Genomic DNA, 22359 nt, shown 5'->3' on the forward strand with positions numbered 1-22359 from the left:
TGTCATTCAATGATAATACATATTTTTTTACCTGATAAATACACCAAACATCTTAGTACATTTGATCGACTAAGATTTCCCCGGAAAAAAAACATCAAAACTAATGACTTTCTTAAATTTATTCTGGCTAAGGCGTCTCACGATGGACAAACAGAACTATTGTCGTTTTTTTTCAAGCGAAGGTCTTTTAAAAAGAGAATGCGAGCACACTCGTTCGGTTCGCCTAACCAATTCCGGATAGGCGCCAGCCGAACCGAAGCCTGAGGGGGTGGGGGTTGGGGGGGGGGGGGGGGGGGGGGGGGGTAAAATAATGGGGTTGTAGATGGGAATGGGAGGGGGAGTTGGAGAGCTCTCTCTCACATAGCTGTTATTGTTAGGGCAGTTGTTACATTGTCATGCCATTCCATTGTTAGGGAATGTCAAGATCATAAACAACATGCAAACAAACTCAACCCCTGATGTAAAGCCCAAGTGATCCCAGAATTTGGAAATACAGTTTAGAGCTGTATCTCAGTCCTAAACCAATGTGTATAAGTGAATCGGTCAGCCATATGAATAAACATGTTTCTGTCCAAGACACAATTATACTGTGAAACAGAGTCAATCCTTAGTGGGGCTGTACTAAGCCATGTGTATCTATGGCGATAATAAAACACAGGAACCATGATGATTTAACAGAGTACCGGCGTCTTCAGGTATGTTTGATCTTTGTTTTATGGCCAACTTTTTACAGGCATAGCACCATTAACAGGGTCGCTCCTACGGCTGGTTAGGGAAGAGGGGAAAGAGGAGTCAGGGGTTATTAGAGTACAGAGGGGGAGGATAAGGGGGAGGGTACATGAAAAGGTGGAATGAGTGAGGGTCAATTCTGACTGGTACCAGAGGAAAGTGAGGGCCCGGGGCTAGGAGTAGGCGGGGGTGAGTGTAGACGGGTGAGGAGAGAGACAATGGGGTGAGGGTAGAGGAGGAGAGAGAAGAGGGGGTGAGGGTAGAATGATGCCTGAGGGCCCAGTCAGAGGGTGTTACAGATCTCTGACACACTATCATAGTTTAAATGACTTATTATTTTAGCTAGCTGTGTGTGTGTGTTAAGACTATGCACAGATTCAATTCCATGTAAATCTATCATTATTCCCTAGCGTCTCCAAAGAGATGTGAAATTTGATAGTCTCTCTTGTGGCTGTAGTAGATATCTGACTCTTTGTGTGTAAATGGGGGTTGTTGGGATGCTTGGGGGCGTTTCCATCTCCACTCATGCTGGAGTGGCGGCTTTTGGGGGAGGTGGTGTCAGTTGGGTGGCGTCCTGCTATTCTATCCAGACAGTATTTGCAAACTTTGCCAAACAAACATATGCAAATCCCTGCTCTAATTACTGTAGTCTGCTGTGGGAAACAAAATGAACAAAAAGAGTCAGTTAAACAGAGAGAACCCCCATGAAGTCTGGCCCAGCCTACCCCTCCCCTCCTCCATCTCTTCTCCTCTCTCCCCCACTATTATAGGTGTGGCCCCACTGTCTCGGAGGGCTTCTCTCCAGCCGCTAGAGGTCACAATCAGCACTGGGGAGCAAACAACCGTTATCCAACCATTTGGCCTCTTCTATTATCTGATCCTTCTAAAGACAACAGTTTATGACTATATATGAGCTCACACCCTAAGCATACAACCCAACTAATCCTATATAGTCCATTAGTTACACTTAGAAATAGAGAGCAGGCATATCACTATATAAGCAATGGTTATTTCTGGCATTCCCTATTCTGATGCAGAGAAAGCCAACTTCTGCTCTCACACATAAAGCAGAGAATAGCAACCAAGCCCCTTTAAACTATCACTTTGAGTTACACAGGTTATAGAATATCTCGCTCTCTCTCTCTGCATAATCAATCCCATACGCCCCCTATCCTTCCCACCCCTCCCTACCCATTCTCAGTGGCCAAGCAGTATCACCCCACTGGGAGAAGAGATCCATTTTAAACTAATTGAAATACTTACCAAGAATGAGGGTGTGCAGGACTGGGACTCTAAGAACCAGATGAGACCTTGGCTTAAAACTGGCTTTGAAGCATTTGAACATAAATATAATCAAATAATTATACCTGGCAGTTGTCGAAGTGCGAAATTGCTGTTTCATGGTGGAAGCTACTAGGCAGTTGTAATGATCTATGGAATGTATACATTAGGAGGTTCAGGGAAGCAGGGCTGGCAGAGCTAGAGTATCGTATACCATGACTGGTCTTGGCTCCAACTGTAGTAGAGTTACATCAGCGAGAGGGGAAGACGCTCTCTAAGAATTACCCACAGCCCAGTCACCAATCTGAAACAGATACCAATACCAATCTAATGTCATGAGAGATAAATGGATATACCCACGTATCTGAGTGAGCCAGGTTCACCAAGTATTTGCATACTTCCAAAGCACACAATGTTGGGAGAAAAAATATACAAACTCAACAATGGTGCTTTTTTTAATCCCAAACATAAGAGTTCAAATCAAAGTCTGTGACCATGTAGTTAGTTAAAGAGACCAGGCGAGGACAGCCTCAACCCACAATACCAACCACACCCTCAAGACAGCAATGCCCCTGGCTACACTTGGTCGCCTAAGGAGAAACTAGGGTTTAACCCCTTCATGTTATGCTAATTACATGACTAAATAACTATCTGGAAGGGATTGTTAAACGTTATACCACTACTTAAAGAGCATGGAGTCTCCCTAATAGAAACTAAAAAGATACTTAAAGTTACTCAGTCATCATCATATCTGTCAATTGGGATGAAAGTTCACGTTACATCAAATTAAAGTAAGTTAAACAACATTATGCTCAACTTCTCAATGACATTTGACACAGTGAGATCATAACTGAACAGGAAATAAGTTTCATCTTACCTGTGAGAGTTATCGTTCCAAGCATTTGTAAAACTTCTTTTATAATTATTTTTTTTAAATAGTAAATAAAAAATACTCTTTAAGAACTGCGGTTGTAAAAAAAAAACGTTGACGTTTATCTCTCCTTCTTTCTGTCACACACAGTAAAGTCTGTGGGGTTTTAGTTTCTAACACGGTTCCCTCCTAAGTCTGTGGGCAGGAGCAGTCTCTCTTCTCTAGTGTCTCTGTTAGTCTGAAGGTAGAAGCTAGAGCTACACACACATTTCAACAGATGCTCCTGACCGACACACATGTCATGTAAGGACCACCCCCATCTCCCCCTCCTCCCCTTGCTCTCTTTTCTTCAGCTGTTCTGAATGATTTAGCCTTTTCCTCCTCTCTCCTCCCCTGTCTCCCTTCAGCGGCCATCCAGAATGACAGTGCTTGTCATGTGATCTTTCAGGGAAGCGTACCCCCCCCCCCCCCCCCCCCCCCCCCAACCTCTCCTCTCTCCCCCGTTACACCCCCCTCCTCCCCACCTCATTGTGTGTGTTAAGACCCCATGCAGTCTGGAAGTCCTGCTTAGGTAAGGAGTGTAAGGGGAGAGGGGTATAGGGGGGTGTAGCTCTGGGTAATGCCTTATTAAAGACAGATCTTTTGGGGAGGGGGTCTTTCTACAACATCCCTCACCCCTTTCTTCCCCATTCAGTCTCTCCTTGCACCCGTAATACACAGTTCCCCCAGACTTTAGAAAAGCAAATGGAGATGCGTCTGAGGCCCCTCTCTTTTCACTCCCTCCCTTCCTCTGGAGAGTCGACATCTCACTGCTCCATTCTATGTCACCAGTCATGAAGGAATGTTGACAGAGTCATGCCGCTAAGGCAGTTCAGAGGCCTCAAACTCTTTGGAGTTCCTTGCGAAAGCAGGTTACTATATTAGCAATGGAAGTAAGTCGTATGGAGTCAATGAGCCTTAACAACAACTTAAAGACACCAGCACCACAAATATACGCCATTACTGATCCACACACTTCCAAACAATGACCATGAATGCGGTCCATTTGAGGTTGTTTCAGCCAGTTTGTTTAGAGGAACTAAATCATTGGGGAGGTTGACCACAAGTTGCTGCCTGTCCCTATGAATGTTAATGGCCCATTCTCATTAAAGGCAAATAGGCAACGCAGAGTAGACCATCTAATTCAGCTTTTGTCTGTGGGTTTGTGTGGACACTTTGAGGAATGCTGCTAATTCTTCAGGTAAATACCGCATATCAGATTCCTCAAACCTCTACATTGAGAACTGGCGGAATGTGTGAATTCCATGTGGAATGTTCCCAAATGGGAGTTAACGTCTCTAATCAAGTAGTGTCTGAATCGAACACACACACACACACACACACACACACACACACACACACACACACACACACACACACACACACACACACACACACACACACCCTTCATAAGCAATAAATATAGCCAGAAACGAATAATAAAACAATCAATATTAAATATAAAATCTAACAATCAACATTAAATCAAGTATTGCTGTGTTATTTATTAGTGAGTGTATACTTTGAACTCAAAGTATACTAATGCTACAAATAAGATGGTTAAGAGCAGTAAATCCAAACACTACATCCACAGACCAGACCTCAGACGTATCAGAGGAACAGAAAAGTTGTTGTGCAAATACACACAGGGTCAAGTAGAAGACAGTGAAAAAGTCCAACTCAATTCAGATTGTTTTTCACATCGTTCAACACTTCCTGTTAGTCATTCACTTGAGAAAGAAATTAAATGAAAGAGAGAAATGGTTCCCATCCGAGATGAGAGGAACGCCTCAGGGAGGAGGGGGACACTGACCCTATCACAGATCTTTCTCTATTTCGGAGAGGTACAGGGATTGCCTTTCTCAGTGAAAATAGCCTGAAGGTTAACCACAGCTTACTACTGTAACAATTTTCTTATAGTACCTTAACTGAAGTACAAGAGCAAAAGTGTCCTGAATAGATGTTATGTAAAAGTCATTGTGTCGTTGTTTTTACACAATCATAAACATACTTGCTAATGTAGTTAAAGAGGAGTCTCTCAATGAATGAGGTTACCATTGAGTAACTAGAGTTTACACACAGCTGTACCCACGGTTATTCAATCGCTGGTGCCAACATTCATTCACCACGAATGTGGCTGTGATGACACACCACTGCGGCCCTCAGTTATTACAGTGACTAAGTAGAAAGTGTGTATGTCTCTCAACACCCTACTGTACTGTATTACTACGGTATGATAGTGGTGTTAATATGCTGAGTGGACAGTGAGTCAGGGAGAGAGGAATGTTACTATGTGTGATGATGAGAAGAATACCTCGGAATGGGGCGGCTCGTCCTCTACCTCTTCCTTTCCCCCGGTACGGACCGGTACTTCCGCTCTTTGTGTGAGTCATCATCACCATCACATTCCTCGACTTCCAAACATACTCAACCACTCACACAATCACGCATAGATGAATTGGATAGAGTTTAGTGTAATATAGTGTAGAATAAAGAATCCATTCAATGACATTCCATAGCATAGCCATTTTATTATGTTGTCTAGATGACTGAGTTGTTTGGAGTAGGAAGATGAAAACACGAAGCCTGTGGGTTTAGCCCTCCTCAGAATGACGATATGTGTTGTGTTTACTGGGAAAAAGCGTCAATATAATGACCATATCATTACAATAAACCTATGAAATTGTCATAGCATTGCTATAACAAATCACATGAAATACTAGTTATATAACTACTGTTGAAGCAATGGCATGTAATTGCTGAGCCGTAGATCACCAGAACATAGATATTTTGGCTCCACCAATGCTGATACCAGTGACACCCCATGTGGTGTCTCTCTTGTGTGTTTTGTCCTATATTTTAATTACATATCCCCACAGGAGGCCTTTTGGAAAGGCCGTCATTATAAATATAAACTTGTTATTAACCGACTTGCCTAGTTAAATAAAGGTTCAATAATAAATAAACAACAAACATCTCCAGCATAATAAAACAGGCCTTAAATTCCTCCTCCAGTCTCCTTTTCACATCATGTAACACCTGATTTACTTAACAAAGGTACATCTCTATAGGTGGTACAGGTCAGACAAGACATGGCACAAGTAGGGGGGGTGTTCCTCTTTTGTTCTCTATTGCTACTCTATTGTTCCTCAAGCAAGGGGGAGACTGATGACATCACATTTGACAATCAGACCAACTCCTTGACTGCCCTACTCCGCAGTTGTGTCTAAAAAACACTATTTTGTGTAAAACATATATATTTTGACCCTTTAGTGTGTGTACTTTACTGTAATTATACTTGGAATATCGCTTTTCAACAGTAAAAGTTTTTTTTTTTTTTTATCATTGGAGGACATCATTAAGTTAATGGTGAAATGTTGAGGTAGGGACTTTAACACAAGAGGGTGGGGAGATGGGTTTGGGTGGAGAGAGGCTTAGAGCAATACAGTGTTACATCACGGCAGGGTCGCCACACCCCTTCTTTCTACTCTACTAATTCCTGGAGCCGGACCGGGAGGATGATGTTGAAATAATTGGAGGAAAAGGAAATGAGCTGCCCCAGATCTGAGAAGCTGATTCTCTCTGCAGTCTACATCACCTCCTCTTCTCTTTTATCTCTCTTTATCTACTTTTAACACACCGTGTCTTTCCTGTATCTAGATCTATCCATCTCACTCAAGTGTTCTTTAATCCATCTCTTCTTCCCTCTTTTCCTCTCCCCCTCTCCTCCCCTCTGTGTGTGAGCCAGGGGGACGGATAACAATGCCGAACAGGAAACCCAGTCGATCCTTGACATCACCTCTTCCTTTTCCACTGCCTGTTTCCTCGAGTCACAATTCTCCGCTCTACACATTCTGTCCCATAACCCTGACGCCATCTCACTTCTGGTAACAATCGAGAGTGACTGCATGTGTACTGTATGTGTGGGTTATGGGAAAAAGGGTGTGACACAGCTGTCCCATGAGCTATACTCTGTCACGGTAATGACGTCTTGATTTTGGGGCATATCAGAACCATCTTCTCGCCTTGTTTAGCAGTGAACAATAGTTTGGTTTATTGGAACAGTCGAAGCTCAACTTCTTTGCAGAGATGGATGGAGGGAGTTGGTACCATACAATCAAACAGACAAGCAGGGTTGGGTTTTCTACAGCATTATGACATCATCAGGCACAACTCTAAGCAATCTGACAGTCTCAGGACTTGACTTACTGGACTTATTCAGTTGAACTCCTAGTTGACAGTCTCAGGAGTATTCATAACTACTTATGCCTGACTATGCCTCTATTGAAGTTTCCTTAAAAAATGTGTGTACTTTTAACCCTTTTTTTCGTGATATCTAAGAGGTAGTTACAGTCTTGACCCATCGCTGCAACTCCCGTACGGACTCGGGAGAGGGGAAGGTCGAGAGCCATGCGTCTCCCGAAACACCACCCAGCCAAGCCACACTGCTTCTTGACACACCGCTCGCTTAACCCGGAAGCCGGCCGCACCAATGTGTCGGAGGAAACACTGTAAAGCTGGCGACCATAGTCAGCGTGCATGCACCCAGCCCGCCACAAGGAGTCACTAGAGCGCGATGGGACAAGGATATCCCGGCTCGCCAAACTCTCCCCTAACCTCTGACAAAGCTGGCCCACCTCATGGGCCTCCCGGTTGTAGCCACTCAGGAGGCTCTCTATTGAACTTTCTCTGTAATGATAAGACATCTGGGCTCAGTCAACATACTTTCATTGTAATGAATCATCTCCAATTGACCTCCCTGTTACAGAATTAGCAGTACATTGTACAAACGACTCCAGAGAACCGGTGTCCTCCATAATAAAAGGTTTCTAAGAATCAGTCTTTAAATCAAGCTTTAGAAAATAATGCTAAATCCAATGGTTGAGATCAATGGACCTGTCATGCTTGACTTGGATTGTATTTCACTAAGCAAAATTCCACTCAAGTTAGTCTTACTAAATAAGTTAGTCTTACTAAACAAGTTTGTCTTACTAAATAAGTTAGTCTTACTAAATAAGTTAGTCTTACTAAACAAGTTAGTCTTACTAAATAAGTTAGTCTTACTAAACAAGTTAGCAACTCTGTTCGCGACTCAGTTGGATGTTTTGATGTATAGAAATACATCAAAATATAGCAAAAAAGTATTTAGTCAGCCACCAATTGTGCAAGTTCTCCCACTTAAAAAGATGAGAGTGGCCTGTAATTTTCATCATAGGTACACTTCAACTATGACAGACAAAATGAGAAAAAAATATCCAGAAAATCACATTGTAGGATTTTTTATGAATTTATTTGCAAATTATGGTGGAAAATAAGTATTTGGTCACCTACAAACAAGCAAGATTTCTGGCTCTCACAGACCTGTAACTTCTTCTTTAAGAGGCTCCTCTGTCCTCCACTTGTTACCTGTATTAATGGCACCTGTTTGAAGTTGTTATCAGTATAAAAGACACCTGTCCACAACTTCAAACAGTCACACTCCAAACTTCACTATGGCCAAGACCAAAGAGCTGTCAAAGGACACCAGAAACAAAATTGTAGACCTGCACCAGGCTGGGAAGACTGAATCTGCAATAGGTAAGCAGCTTGGTTTGAAGAAATCAACTGTGGGAGCAATTATTAGGAAATGGAAGACATACAAGACCACTGATAATCTCCCTCGATCTGGGGCTCCACGCAAGATCTCACCCCGTGGGGACAAAATGATCACAAGAACGGTGAGCAAAAATCCCAGAACCACACGGGGGGACCTAGTGAATGACCTGCAGAGAGCTGGGACCAAAGTAACAAAGCCTACCATCAGTAACACACTACGCCGCCAGGGACTCTAATCCTGCAGTGCCAGACGTGTCCCCCTGCTTAAGCCAGTACATGTCCAGGCCTGTCTGAAGTTTGCTAGAGAGCATTTACATGATCCAGAAGAAGATTGGGAGAATGTCATATGGTCAGATGAAACCAAAATATAACTTAATATAACTATAAATAACTATAAAACAAAGTATTGAGATAAACGTTTGTTATTGACCAAATACTTATTTTCCACCATCATGTGCAAATAAATTCATAAAAAAATCCTACAATGTGATTTTCTTGATTTTTTTCTCATTTTGTCTGTCATAGTTGAAGTGTACCTATGATGAAAATTACAGGCCTCTCTCATCTTTTTAAGTGGGAGAACTTGCACAATTGATGGCTGACTAAATACTTTTTGCCCCACTGTATACTGTGTGTGTTAAAGTTGTGTTTCTGTTCATATTGAACATTTTTCAGTTTGTATCCCACCCAGACCGGAAGAAAGTGTTAGCCATGTGAAGAGGCCAGGGGTTGATGGGGTGTGGTGGGGTGGTCCATTGCCCAGTCCCAAATCTCTTTCAGACACCCTGAAAGTGCTCCATTCCTGGGAGCAAAGAGAACCATTCTCCATCTCCTTAGAGGGAAAGAGGGGGAGGTTAGAGGGAGAGAGAGGGAGGTTAGAGGGAGAGCGAGGGAGGTTAGAGGGAGAGAGAGGGAGGTTAGAGGGAGAGAGAGGGAGGTTAGAGGGAGAGAGGGGGAGATTAGAGGGAGAGAGAGGGAGGTTAGAGGGAGAGGGGGGGAGGTTAGAGGGAGAGGGGGGGAGTTTAGGGGGAGAGAAAGGGAGGTTAGAGGGAGAGAGAGAGGGGGAGGTTAGAGGGAGAAAGAGGGAGGTTAGAGGGAGAGAGGGGGAGGTTAGAGGGAGAGAGGGGGAGGTTATAGGGAGAGAGAGAGAGGTTAGAGGGAGAGTGGGGGAGATAATAGGGAGAGAGGGGTAGGTTAGGGGGAGATAGGGGGAGGTTAGGGAGAGATAGGGGGGATTATAGGGAGAGAGGGGGAGGTTATAGGGAGAGAAGGGGAAGAGAGAGAGGGAGTTTAGAGGGAGAGAGGGGGAGGAGAGAGGTAGAGAGGGGGAGGAGAGAGGGAGAGAGGAGGAGGTTAGAGAGAGAGAAGACGAGGTTAGGGGGAGAGGGGGAGGTTAGGGGGAGAGAGGGGAGGTTAGAGGGAGAAAGGGGGAGGTTAGGGGGAGAGAGGGGGAGGTCAGAGGGAGAGAGGGGAGGTTAGGGGGAGAGAGGGGGAGGTTAGAGGGAATGAGGGGAGGTTAGGGGAAGAGAGGGGGAGGTTAGAGAGAGAGAGGGGAGATAGGGGGAGAGGGGGAGGTTAGGGGAAGAGATGGGGAGGAGAGAGGGAGAGAGGGGAGGAGAGAGGGGAGGTTAGAGGGAGAGAGGGGAGGTTAGGGGGAGAGGGGGAGGTTAGGGGAAGAGAGGGGGAGGTGAGAGGGAGAGAGGGGGAGGAGAGAGGGGGAGGTTAGAGAGAGAAAGGGGGAGGTTAGAGGGAGTGAGGGGGAGTTTATAGGGAGAAAAGGGGAGGTTATAGGGAGAGAGGGGGATGAGAGAGGGGAGGAGAGAGGGGAGGATTAGGGGGGAGAGGGGGAGGTTAGGGGGAGAGAGAGGGAGATGGGGGAGGTTATAGGGAGAGAGGGGGAAGTTATGGGGGAGAGGGGGAGATTAGAGGAAGAGAGGTGGAGGTTAGTGGGAGGGAGGGTGAGGTTAGAGGGAGAGAGGGGAAGGTTAGAGGTTTGAGGAAGAGAGGGGGAGAGAGGGGGAGGTTAGAGGGAGAGAGGGAGAGATTAGAGGGAGAGAGGGGGAGTTAGAGGGAGAGACGGTGAGGTTAGTGGGAGGGAGGGAGAGGTTAGAGGGAGAGAGGGGAAGGTTAGAGGGAGAGGTTAGAGGGAGAGAGGGGGCGGTCTTTAAAAAAAATGTGTTTCTTCCTCTGAAATACCACCGCCTGGTTTTGAGATCCTGGATGGTAGGGGGCTCAGCCTCAGTGATGTACTTACTACCCTCTATAGCGCCTTGTGGTCAGGTGCCTTTCAGTTGCCGTACCAAGCGCTGATGCAGCCAGTCAAGATGCTCTCAATGGTGCAGCTGTAGAACTTTATAAGGATCTGAGGGTCTATGCCAAATCTTTTCAGCCTCCTGAGGGAGAAGAGGCGCTGTCGTGCTCTCTTCACAGTTGTGTGGGTGTGTGGGGACCATGTTAATTCCTTTAGTGATGTGGACACCGAGGAACTTGAAACTCTCGACCCGCTCCAGTATAGCCCCGTCGATCTGGATGGGGGCGTGCTCAGCCCTCCGTTTCCTGTAGTCCACGATCAGTTCCTTTGCCTTGCTGACGTTGAGGAAGAGGTTGTTGTATTGGCATCGCACTGCCAGGTCTCTGACCTCCTCCCTGTAGGCTGCCTCGTCTTCGTCGGTGATCAGTCCTACCACCACCATGTTGTCAGCAATCTTAATGATGGTGTTGGAGTTGTGCTTGGCCACGCAGTCGTGGGTGAACAGGGAGTACAGCTGGGGACTAAACACACCCCCCTGAAGACCCCCCCCGTGTTGATGGTCAGCGTGGCAGATGTATTGTTGCCTACCCTCACAGCCTGGGGGTGGCCTGTCAGTTAAATCAGATTATTGATATGCCACATCTGTCAGGTGGATGGATTATCTTGGCAAAGGAGAAATGCTCACTAACAGGGATGCAAACATTTTTCACAAATAATATTTTTGTGACTATGGAACATCCCAAAATCATGGGCATTAATATGGACTTGGTCCCCCCTTTGCTGCTATAACAGCCTCCAGTCTTCTGGGGAGGCTTTCCACTAGATGAATGAACATTGCTGCTATAACAGCCTCCAGTCTTCTGGGGAGGCTTTCCACTAGATGTTGGAACATTGCTGCGGGGACTCTTCCACTCAGCCACAAAAGCATCAGTGATGTTGGGCGATTAGGCCTGCTCGTAGTCAGCGATCTAATTCATGGCTCTGTGCAGGCCAGTCAAATTCTTCCACGCCGATCTCGACTAATCATTTCTAATCATATCCCTACCTGCCAAACCCTCCCTAACCTGGACGACGCTAGGCCAATTGTGCGTCGCCCTACGGACCTCCCGGTCGCAGCCGGCTGCGACAGACCCTGGGCGCGAACCCAGAGTCTCTGGTGGCACAGCTAGCGCTGTGATGCAGTGCCCTAGACCACTGCGCCACCCAGGAGGCCGGCCTTCTGTAAACTTGCCACAAAGTTGGAAGCACAGAATCGTCTAGAATGTCATTGTATGCTGTAGCGTTCAGATTTCCCTTCATTGGAACTAACGGGCCTAGCCCGAACCATGAACAACAGCCCAGCCCATTATTCCTCCTCCACCAAACTTTACAGTTGGCACTATGCATTGGGGCAGGTAGCGTTCTCCTGGCATCCGCCAAACCCAGATTAGTCCGTAGGACTGCCAGATGGTGAAGCGTGATTCATCGCTCCAGAGAACGCGTTTCCACTGCTCCAGAGTCCAATGGCGGCGAACATTACACCACTCCAGACTACGCTTGGAATTGCACATGATGATTGATCTAAGGCTTGTGTGTGGCTGCTCAACCATAGAAACCCATTCCATGAAGCTCTCGATGAACAGTTCTTGTACTGACATTGCTTCCAGAGGCACTTTGGAACTTAGTGTTGTGATGTGAGTGTTGCAACCGAGGAAAGAAGATTTTTACGTGTTACGCACTTCAGCACTCTGCGGTCCCATTCTGTGAGCCAATGTTGTAGACGTTTCCACTTCACAATAGAAGCACTTACAGTTGTCCGGGGCAGCTCTAGCAGTGCAGAAATTTGACAAACTGACTTTCTGGAAAGGTGGCATCCTATGACGATGCCACATTGAAAGTCACTGAAGTCTTCAGTCAGGTCATTCTAATGAACAATGTTTGTCTATGGAGATTGCATGGCTGTGTGCTCGATTTTAGACACCTGGCAGCAATGGCTGTGGCTGAAATAGCTGAACGCACTAATTTGAATGGGTGTCCACATACTTTTGTATATATAGTTTATTTTAAATGGGATTGAAAATTGTACCATCGATATTTCGAAATACCCCAGCATAGGAAATAAATGGTATATCTCCTAAACCTAATCTACAGTTTTGTAGTCTCTATTTGCACAGGTGACATGCTGGTAAAAATGAGGTAAAACGGATTTCAGTTCAGCTATGAAAGATGAAAACTCTCTTGTTAAATACTGTAATAAGGTCTACAGCTTATCACGAGGTATTCAAACTCAGGTGAGCAAAAACTCAAGACTTCCTTAACATTAGAGACTGAGCACCAGCTGATTTTAACAAAGAGACACACCCCTCCTCCCTTCGTCTTACCTGAGTCTGCCGTCTGGTCTTGATCATGCATAGAAAAACCAGCAAGATGTACAGTTGAAGTCAGAATTTTACATACACCTTAGCCAAATACATTTAAACTCTGTTTTTCACCATTTCTAACATTTAATCAGGGTAAAAATTCCCTGTCTTAGGTCAGTTAGGATGACCACTTTATTTTAAGAATGTGAAATGTCAGAATAATAGTAGAGAGAATAATTTATTTAAGCTTTTATTTATTTCATCACATTCCCAGTGGGTCAGAAGTTTACATGCACTCAATTAGTATTTGGTAGCATTGCCTTTAAATTGTTTTACTTGGGTCAAATGTTTCAGGTAGCCTTCCACAAGCTTCCCACAATAAGTTGGGTGAATTTTGGCCCATTCCTCCTGACAGAGCTGCAGTAACTGAGTCAGGTTTGTAGGCCTCCTTGCTCGTACACACTTTTTCAGTTCTGCCCACACATTTTCTATAGGATTGAGGTCAGGGCTTTGTGATGGCCACTCCAATACCTTGACTATGTTGTCCTTAAGCCATTTTGTCACAACGTTGGAAGTCTGCTTGGGGTCATTGTCCATTTGGAAGACCCATTTGCGACCAAGCTTCAACTTCCTGACTGATGTCTTTAAATGTTGCTTCAATATATCCACATCATTTTCTTGCCTCATGATGCCATCTATTTTGTGAAGTGCACCAGTCCCTCCTGCAACAAAGCACCCCCACAACATGATGCTGCCACCCCCGTGCTTCACGGTTGGGATGGTGTTCTTCGACTTGCAAGCCTCCCCCTTTTTCCTCCAAACGATGGTCATTATGGCCAAACAGTTCTATTTTCGTTTCATCAGACCAGAGGACATTTCTCCAAAAAGTACGATCTTTGTCCCCATGTGGAGTTGCAAACCGCAGTCTGGCTTTTTTATGACGGTTTTGGAGCAGTGGCTTCTTCCTTGCTGAGCGGCCTTTCAGGTTATGTCGAAATATGACTTGTTTTACTGTGGATATAGATACTTTGTACCCGTTTCCTCCAGAATCTTCACAAGGTCCTTTGCTGTTGTTCTGGGATTGATTTGCACTTTTCGCACAAAAGTATGTTCATCTCTAGGAGACAGAACGAGGCTCCTTCCTGAGCGGTATGACGGCTACGTGGTCCCATGGTGTTTATACTTGCGTACTATTGTTTGTTCAGATGAACGTGGTACCTTCAGGCATTTGGAAATTGCTCCCAAGGATGAACCAGACTTGTGGAGGTCTACAATTTTCTTTTCTGAGATCTTGGCTGATTTCTTTTGATTTTCCCATGATGTCAAACAAAGAGGCACTGAGTTTGAAGGTAGGCCTTGAAATACATCCACAGGTACACCACCAATTGACTCAAATGATGTCAATTAGCCTATCAGAAGCTTCTAAAGCCATGGCATCAGTTTTTGGAATTTTCCAAGCTGTTTAAAGGCACAGTCAACTTGTATGTAAACTTCTGACCCCCTGGAATTGTGATACAGTGAATTATAAGTGAAATAATCTGTCTGTAAACAATTGTTGGAAAAATGACTTGTGTCACACACAAAGTAGATGTCCTAACCGACTTGCCAAAACTATAGTTTGTTAACAAGAAATTTGTTGAGTGGTTGAAAAACGAGTTTTAATGACTCCAACCTAAGTGTATGTAAACTTCCGACTTCAACTGCATATTCATGTCTTCGTTAAGCCACGACTCTGAGAAACATAGGATATCATAGTTTTGATTTGATTAGATTTTCCAGGTCCTGTTGACAGGATAGTCTTGAACGGAGCTCCTCCAGTGTGTTCTCCAGTGACGACACGATCGTCAACAGAACAGAGGGCAATGGCCGTGTATTTGTTCGCTGACATAGTCTTGTCAAAATGCCGCTCGCCTGCATCTCTTTCGCAGCCTCTTCCTCTTTCGAGTCCCGGAGATCAGGGCCTGAACTGGAGTAAGCAGATCGTCCAGAGAATAAATGTTCATCCAAAATTCGAGGTTAGTGAACGTTGTTCTGATGTCCAGAAGCTGTCATAGGAAATGATGTCGGAGACATTATGTTTAAAAAAAAACTGTAAGATCAGCGTAACAAAGTACAAAAAATTGCCGAACTGGACAGGAGCCTGTATACTGCTATCCAATGAACACCATCCTAAATCAGCTTAGGGCTAGGGAGGGTGGGTAGATAGGCTGCCCTGATGATGGGACAGATGAGAGGGGAGTGGTTTGGGAGACGAAGAAGGGCTGGGGGGGTCTGAGAATAACTGAGAGGCCAATAGCTACAAGTGATGACTTCACTATATCTTAAAACGTCTAGAGGTCTCCAATGGATTTAAGCACACCGTCACATTCCAAAAGATTCTTCCTCTCTTTACATGTCCTTACCTTGCCGCCCACGGAATCCAGGCGTGGGTCTCTATATCTAAAGACTCTAGAACTGCCTTAATGTTGCTGGACCCCAGGAAGAGTAGCTGCTGCCTTTGGGATTCTTAATAAATACTAATACAAATGTTATGTGACAAATGACTGTGTAAAATGTACTGTGTAGATAAAGGGGTAATTCAGTTAAAGTCTGATGATCTCTGGGGACTACAGGGACCCTGTATTCCTCACAGCTTCCTTTGAGCTCACTGGCTTTCTGTTGTCAGTCATCTTCATAGCGGACATCTGTGAATACAGTGTTTGTACATATAATAGCACACAAACCAACACTGAATTCTCATCCAAAATCATGCGTGCAAACAGATGTTGGTGGAACAAAAGCCACAATTCTCACAAAAATGAGTTCCATCAATTGGAAAATAAGTGAAACAAACTGGCAAAATAACAACAGGAAAAGGCTGGAGGCTGGCTTGCATGATTGCTGCTGTGTTAGCTAGTCGTAGTGTACAGGGAGTTTGGAGGGAGCAGGGGTTGTATTGGCAGAGGAGAAGCATTGCTAAAGCAAGGGCCGAGGGGAGAGGTCCCTTCCAGAGGGGTGATGGAACGTTCTGGCAACGCTACTAACGTCCGTCCCACAGCACAGCAGCCGTTCCAGGCCATGCCTGACTGAGTCAATCCAGCTTGGAGGGGAACTACAATTACACACTCAGCACAACACACACACACACACACACACACACACACACACAGTGCATACAACAAAACACACAGTGCGTACAACACACACATGCTAAGGCACACACACACACACACACACACACACACACACACACAGTGCATACAACAAAACACACAGTGCGTACAACACACACATGCTAAGGCACACACACACACACACACACACACACACACACACACACACACACACACACACACACACACACACACACACACTGCCTGAAATTCCTGTACAAAGAGCACCCCTCCGACCACCAGAATACTTCATATGTCCTCTTTAGCACAATGTCAGCCACCTGGGAGGAGAAGGCTTGACTCTGTCCAGTGAATTAGTCAGGCTTGATGTCATCCTCTGGGCCCTCACAGACATCACACACTCTCACACACACACACACTCACACACACACACGCACACCAGACACCCCACTGTTCCCATGTATTACTGGGATTTATCAGTAAATGTTAAAATAGGTCACACTTTCAAAATAGGGTATCAACTTTAGCTTCGCTTTCTCTGTTTTCTGTCCTTTTGTCTCCCTCATTTTCCCCCTCTCTCTCTCTCTCTCTTTCTCTCTCTCTCTCTCTCTCTCTCTCTCTCTCTCTCTCTCTCTCTCTCTCTCTCTCTCTCTCTCTCTCTCTCACTCGCTCTCTACCTCTCTCTCTCTCTCTCTTTCTCTCTCTCTCTACCTCTCTACCTCTCTACCTCTATCTCTCTACCTCTCTCTCTCTCTCTCTCTCTCTCTCTCTCTCTCTCTCTCTCCCTCTCCCTCTCTCTCTCTCTCTCTCTACCTCTCTCTCTCTCTCTCTCTCTATGGGACAAACAATGATTCATAACTCAGGACCCACCCATGATACCATTGTGTGGTGTGTAGGGGTGTGGCGGATTTGTCCCTCTCTCTCCTTCTTCCGTCGTCTCTCTGTCTCTCTTTCTCTCTCTCTATCTCTCTCTTGGTCTCTCTCTTTCTCTCCTAGAGGGCTATTTTGGCCTAGTCCTCCATAGCTCCATGTAATATTTACTTAGTTCCTTTCTCCGTAATCCTCTGAGGTAAATGTTGTGTCACAAAACCAGGACTCTACAAATGTAGAGTTTGTCTTTCCTCTGAGACTTGAAAGTGTAAGGGACTTGAGAGAGGTTGCAATCAGTCACAGTGACCACTGACTAGTTGAGTTTCAACTGTCTCTGTCATGATCCGTTTTGGGGTAGGTAACTCCACAACGTCAGTGTGTGGGTACAAGAGATATGCTAACAAAAGAGTAGAGTCGGTCTCCTATGATGTGATGTGTGGAGCTGGGGTGTTCTCTCTGATGTTGTGTTATCAGAGGAATGCCTGCTTCTGTTTCCCTCAAACCTTCTGCTATTTTATCAGCTCTAGGTGAAGGCCTCCCTCCCTTCTCTAGACTAGGTAGCAGCTTTTGTGTAAGACAGGAAAAATAGAGGATCAATGAAATAACAAGCAAAGAATTGATACACTGCTAGTCCTACCACAGAGACGACAGACGATCCTCTCCTGCTACCACAGAGACGACAGACTATCCTCTCCTGCTACCACAGAGATGACAGACTATCCTCTCCTGCTACCACAGAGTGACGACAGGCTATTCTCTCCTGCTACCACAGAGACGACAGATTATCCTCTCCTGCTACCACAGAGAGGACAGACTATCCTCTCTTGCTACCACAGAGAAGACAGACTATCCTCTCCTGCAACCACAGAGACGACAGACTATCCTCTCCTGCTACCACAGAGACGAAAGACTATCCTCTCCTGCTATCACAGAGACGACAGACTATTCTCTCCTGCTACCACAGAGACTACAGACTATCCTCTCCTGCTACCACAGAGACGACAGACTATCCTCTCCTGCTACCACAGAGACGAAAGACTATCCTCTCCTGCTATCACAGAGACGACAGACTATTCTCTCCTGCTACCACAGAGACTACAGACTATCCTCTCCTGCTACCACAGAGACGACAGACTATCCTCTCCTGCTACCACAGAGACTACAGACTATCCTCTCCTGCTACCACAGAGACGACAGACTATTCTCTCCTGCTAACACAGAGACGACAGACTATCCTCTCCGGCTACCACAGAGACGATAGACTATTATCTCCTGCTACCACAGACACTACAGACTATCCTCTCCTGCTACCACAGAGACGACAGACTATTCTCTCCTGCTACCACAGAGACGAAAGACTATCCTCTCCGGCTACCACAGAGACGACAGATTATTCTCTCCTGCTACCACAGAGACGACAGACTATCCTCTCCTGCTACCACAGAGACGACAGACTATTCTCTCCGGCTACCACAGAGACTACAGACTATCCTCTCCTGCTACCACAGAGACGACAGACTATTCTCTCCTGCTACCACAGAGACAAAAGACTATCCTCTCCGGCTACCACAGAGATGACAGATTATTCTCTCCTGCTACCACAGAGACGACAGACTATCCTCTCCAGCTACCACAGAGACGACAGATTATCCTCTTCTGCTACCACAGAGACGACAGACTATTCTCTCCTGCTACCACAGAGATGACAGACTATTATCTCCTGCTACCACAGAGACTACAGACTATCCTCTCCTGCTACCACAGAGACGACAGACTATCCTCTCCTGCTACCACAGAGACTACAGACGATCCTCTCCTGCTACCACAGAGACTACAGACTATCCTCTCCTGCTACCACACAGACTACATACTATCCTCTCCTGCTACCACAGAGACTACAGACTATCCTCTCCTGCTACCACAGAGACGACAGGCTATCCTCTCCTGCTACCACAGAGACGACAGACTATCCTCTCCTGCTACCACAGAGACGACAGACTATCCTCTCCTGCTACCACAGAGACGACAGACTATCCTCTCCTGCTACCACAGAGACGACAGACTATCCTCTCCTGCTAACACAGAGTAAACATTCAGACTTCAAAGGTTCTCCCTCCCGCCTGGTGCAGTACAGCAGATAAACCCACATATATCTATGTATCGTTACAAGCAGAGCTATCTATTACACTTCTCACATAGGATTTACGGTAGGTTGCCTGTTAAAAGAAATGGGGCAATATTACATTAGCCCTTTACAAGCAGGCTGAATTTGACCACATTCTTGCCGGCATCAGCCTTTTATACCTTCCGTGCACATGATGGCAAGTTAAAGAGTGAGGTACATGTGTGTCGATGTGGGTGGGCAGCTACTTAAGTAAATTCATTGAATATACACCATCACAAAGAAATACATGTTTTATTTGTTTAGGCAGGTCCTAAGAAACATTATAAGACTAATCAAATGTATTTTCAAAAGAACAGAATAAAATATTTTGAGTTGAATTATGTTCGGCTACTGGTCTGTGCAGCCTAGGCTACATGGCTGCTCCATGCAAATGAAATATAGTTAGTTATTTTGTTCATTAAACAGACAAGACCCACATTTCCCTGCCCTGATCACACACATACAGTATTTAAAGAATACACTGAAATATTACAGAATAAAATAGAAATGATATTTTCCCCACACAACTTGAGTGACACTGCTGTCATAGTGCTTAGAAATGAGCCAACTAGACTAAAGTTGGTCCTGAACAGCGCTCAACATTCCACCCGCCTGACTGTGACCACCTTTCCAAATGGAGATTCAGTGAAAACAAGGATCTGACATTGATTGATTTATGAAGACGAGTTTCCACATGCAAAGCAACGAGATGGCATTGTGCCAATCAAAACTGTCCGATAATTATCATGTAGTTGACAACAAACCGGTACGCTATTGCCTCAAATAACTTTGGGAGTGTCAGTAAGCAATCATTTGATACATGCCTTATATTAGCCTACTTCATTGAAATATTTCCACCATTCAGTGATAATCATTTCCACAGGACATATCTCCGGATCCATCCAGATGAGGTTAAGAAAACAGTGCATAGTGGTGGGCTATGCAAAGCACTGCTGCCAAGTGATATGCCTGGCAAAGTTTAGAACTACCATGAGGATGGTAACAGCCTGTAACGGGCGCTGCCTAGCAACCATCAAGAGCTTAAGAGCGCAGTGCGTGCCGATACCGCCTCGGCATTATGGCGACGTTTCATACTAAACCGCGGGCAGAACTTCACCGCATTCATGACTGCCTCAGTTAGTGGAAATAAAAGTACAGGCTTTGTTGTGAGCAATACCTTTTAGATACAAGAAAAGGTGGCAAAAAGTTGGAGCCATGGTCAAATTGGCAGCAAAACGTCTTGGTATGTAAAGGGTATATCACTACACACAGGAGGTGGGCCTGAAGGGCCCCCGGCTGTATCATTTCAGCCAAATGTTTTAAAGCAGGGGTGTCAAACTCATTTTGCCCCAGGGCATTCGTCTGGTCTTCAACGAGGTCCAGAGGACGGATGATTTGTTTGTCTAATTCCTAGCAGTCAATTCTCGATTTTTTCCCCAAACCAGATCCGGCCCACAGGCCGTATGTTTGACAGTCTTGTTTAAGAGGATTCCTTCAATCTTCATCATGGCTGAAGACACATTTGATATATCCTTATTACTTATGAGAAAACCTATCAAAGTAACTTCAGAAAATTTATATTTTCCACCGTGAATGTTTTCACCTCAACCCTCCTCATTTCCACAGGACTATCTACAGAATTAAATCAGATTTCAGTACATTCATATAGAATAGGGCTCATCTCATCAAATCATTCTCTACGTACATACCATATCTCTCTGTTCTGAGGGGTATTCGGTTACTCGATAAACGTACAGAATCGCTTCATTAAATAGGTTATTAAACAGGCTTTTTGACGGTGTGGTATGTGACATATCTGTCTGTTTAAAGTAGTATAGAGTTACTCCTTCCCCTGGCTGAGCGGAGTTATTAAACGGTGCCGAGCCAGGTCACGGCCTGCTAAATATTTAGGTTGGGAAGCCATGCTCCTGCAGCCCTCCCAGATAGAGGGAGACCACGAAGGAACCTTAAAGTAAATAAACAAACACACACAGAGGGAGACGGCGAACCAGAGCAGGACGGCGGAAAGTTCAGGCTTGTTTCCATGACAACGCTGGGAAAATTGATCTGCTATCATAGGAAAACATGGCCCCCAACCCAATGATGTTGGGTCAGTTACTGATTATCTACATTTTTTAAAATGTATTATGCATTCTGCACTCCTGTATGTCTCCTCCCTATCTTCCAGATGCCGACCACAGAAACTCAGCTTTAAGAGCGAGGAATTCTACCTGGCTTTAGTTTTAAGACCCCACAGACAAATTACTGTTAGGCTACTTTAAGTGGATAGGCATGTCTGCACACAGTCTTACATTGGATTACCTAGAACAACTCCTCGGAGCCTCCATGCAGTCCAGATGTGTGTTGCGTATGTTGGATATGTGAGTGTGTGAGCAACCTGTTACAATAGGAGACTGCGTAGGTGTCCCTTCAGTGTTGACAGAGAGATTAGTGAAGGATCAAGAGGCTCTCAGGAGGACATAGCTGTAGGGCCAGAGGCTGAACATGGGTGGCAGGTTGTTTTTGTGTCAGTCAGGGGCCATACCACACATTCTCTCTCTCCCTCACATGCACACACACACACACACACACACACACACACACACGCACACACACACATCTGCACATCGAAAGCACACAGACACTCCATACATAAACACTAGTTCACAGACAAACACACAATCACATAGATATATAGTGAATATACAACTCTCTCTTACCTTCCTCTGTTAGCGTGTTGTCCTCTGAGTGGCCATGGAGCTCTGTCTGCTCGTCTACCTTCCCAATCAAACTGGAGATGGAGATCTGTCCATTCGTCTGCTGGAGCTGATGAGGAGAGAGAGTGCATGAGAGAGAGAGAGAGAGAGAGAGAGGAGAGAGAGAGAGAGAGTGCATGAGAGAGAGAGAGTGCATGAGAGAGAGAGAGTGCATGAGAGAGAGAGACAGAGACAGAGAGAACGACAGAGAGAGAGAGTGACAGACAGACAGAAAGAGAGAGTGGCAGACAGTCAGAGAGAGAGAGAGAGACAGAGAGAGAGACAGAGAGAGAGAGAGAGAGAGAGAGGAAACACAGCACTGTTAGATAGCTCCAACAATAATACACTATA

General features: G+C 45.3%; 1 protein-coding gene across 2 annotated transcripts in view; it reads right to left on the reverse strand.

The window, feature by feature from the left end:
* The window catches only part of akap12b (A kinase (PRKA) anchor protein 12b), a 32412-nt gene extending 10328 nt beyond the window's left edge, over positions 1-22084 (reverse strand). The window contains exon 1 of one of the 2 annotated variants that reach the window (XM_031800211.1): positions 21973-22084. Coding sequence is in view for 1 of the 2 variants with exons in the window: in XM_020454875.2 (XP_020310464.1) it covers positions 2888-2912 (25 nt within the window). In the remaining variant the exon portion in view is untranslated. Of the gene's footprint in view, positions 1-2887; positions 3132-21972 lie in introns of those variants that run through there. The other variant, XM_020454875.2, reaches the window with a different exon arrangement.
* Positions 22085-22359: the final 275 nt, after the last annotated feature.

Source organism: Oncorhynchus kisutch, linkage group LG21, assembly GCF_002021735.2.
Source record: "Oncorhynchus kisutch isolate 150728-3 linkage group LG21, Okis_V2, whole genome shotgun sequence".
NCBI classification, from domain to species: domain Eukaryota; kingdom Metazoa; phylum Chordata; class Actinopteri; order Salmoniformes; family Salmonidae; genus Oncorhynchus; species Oncorhynchus kisutch.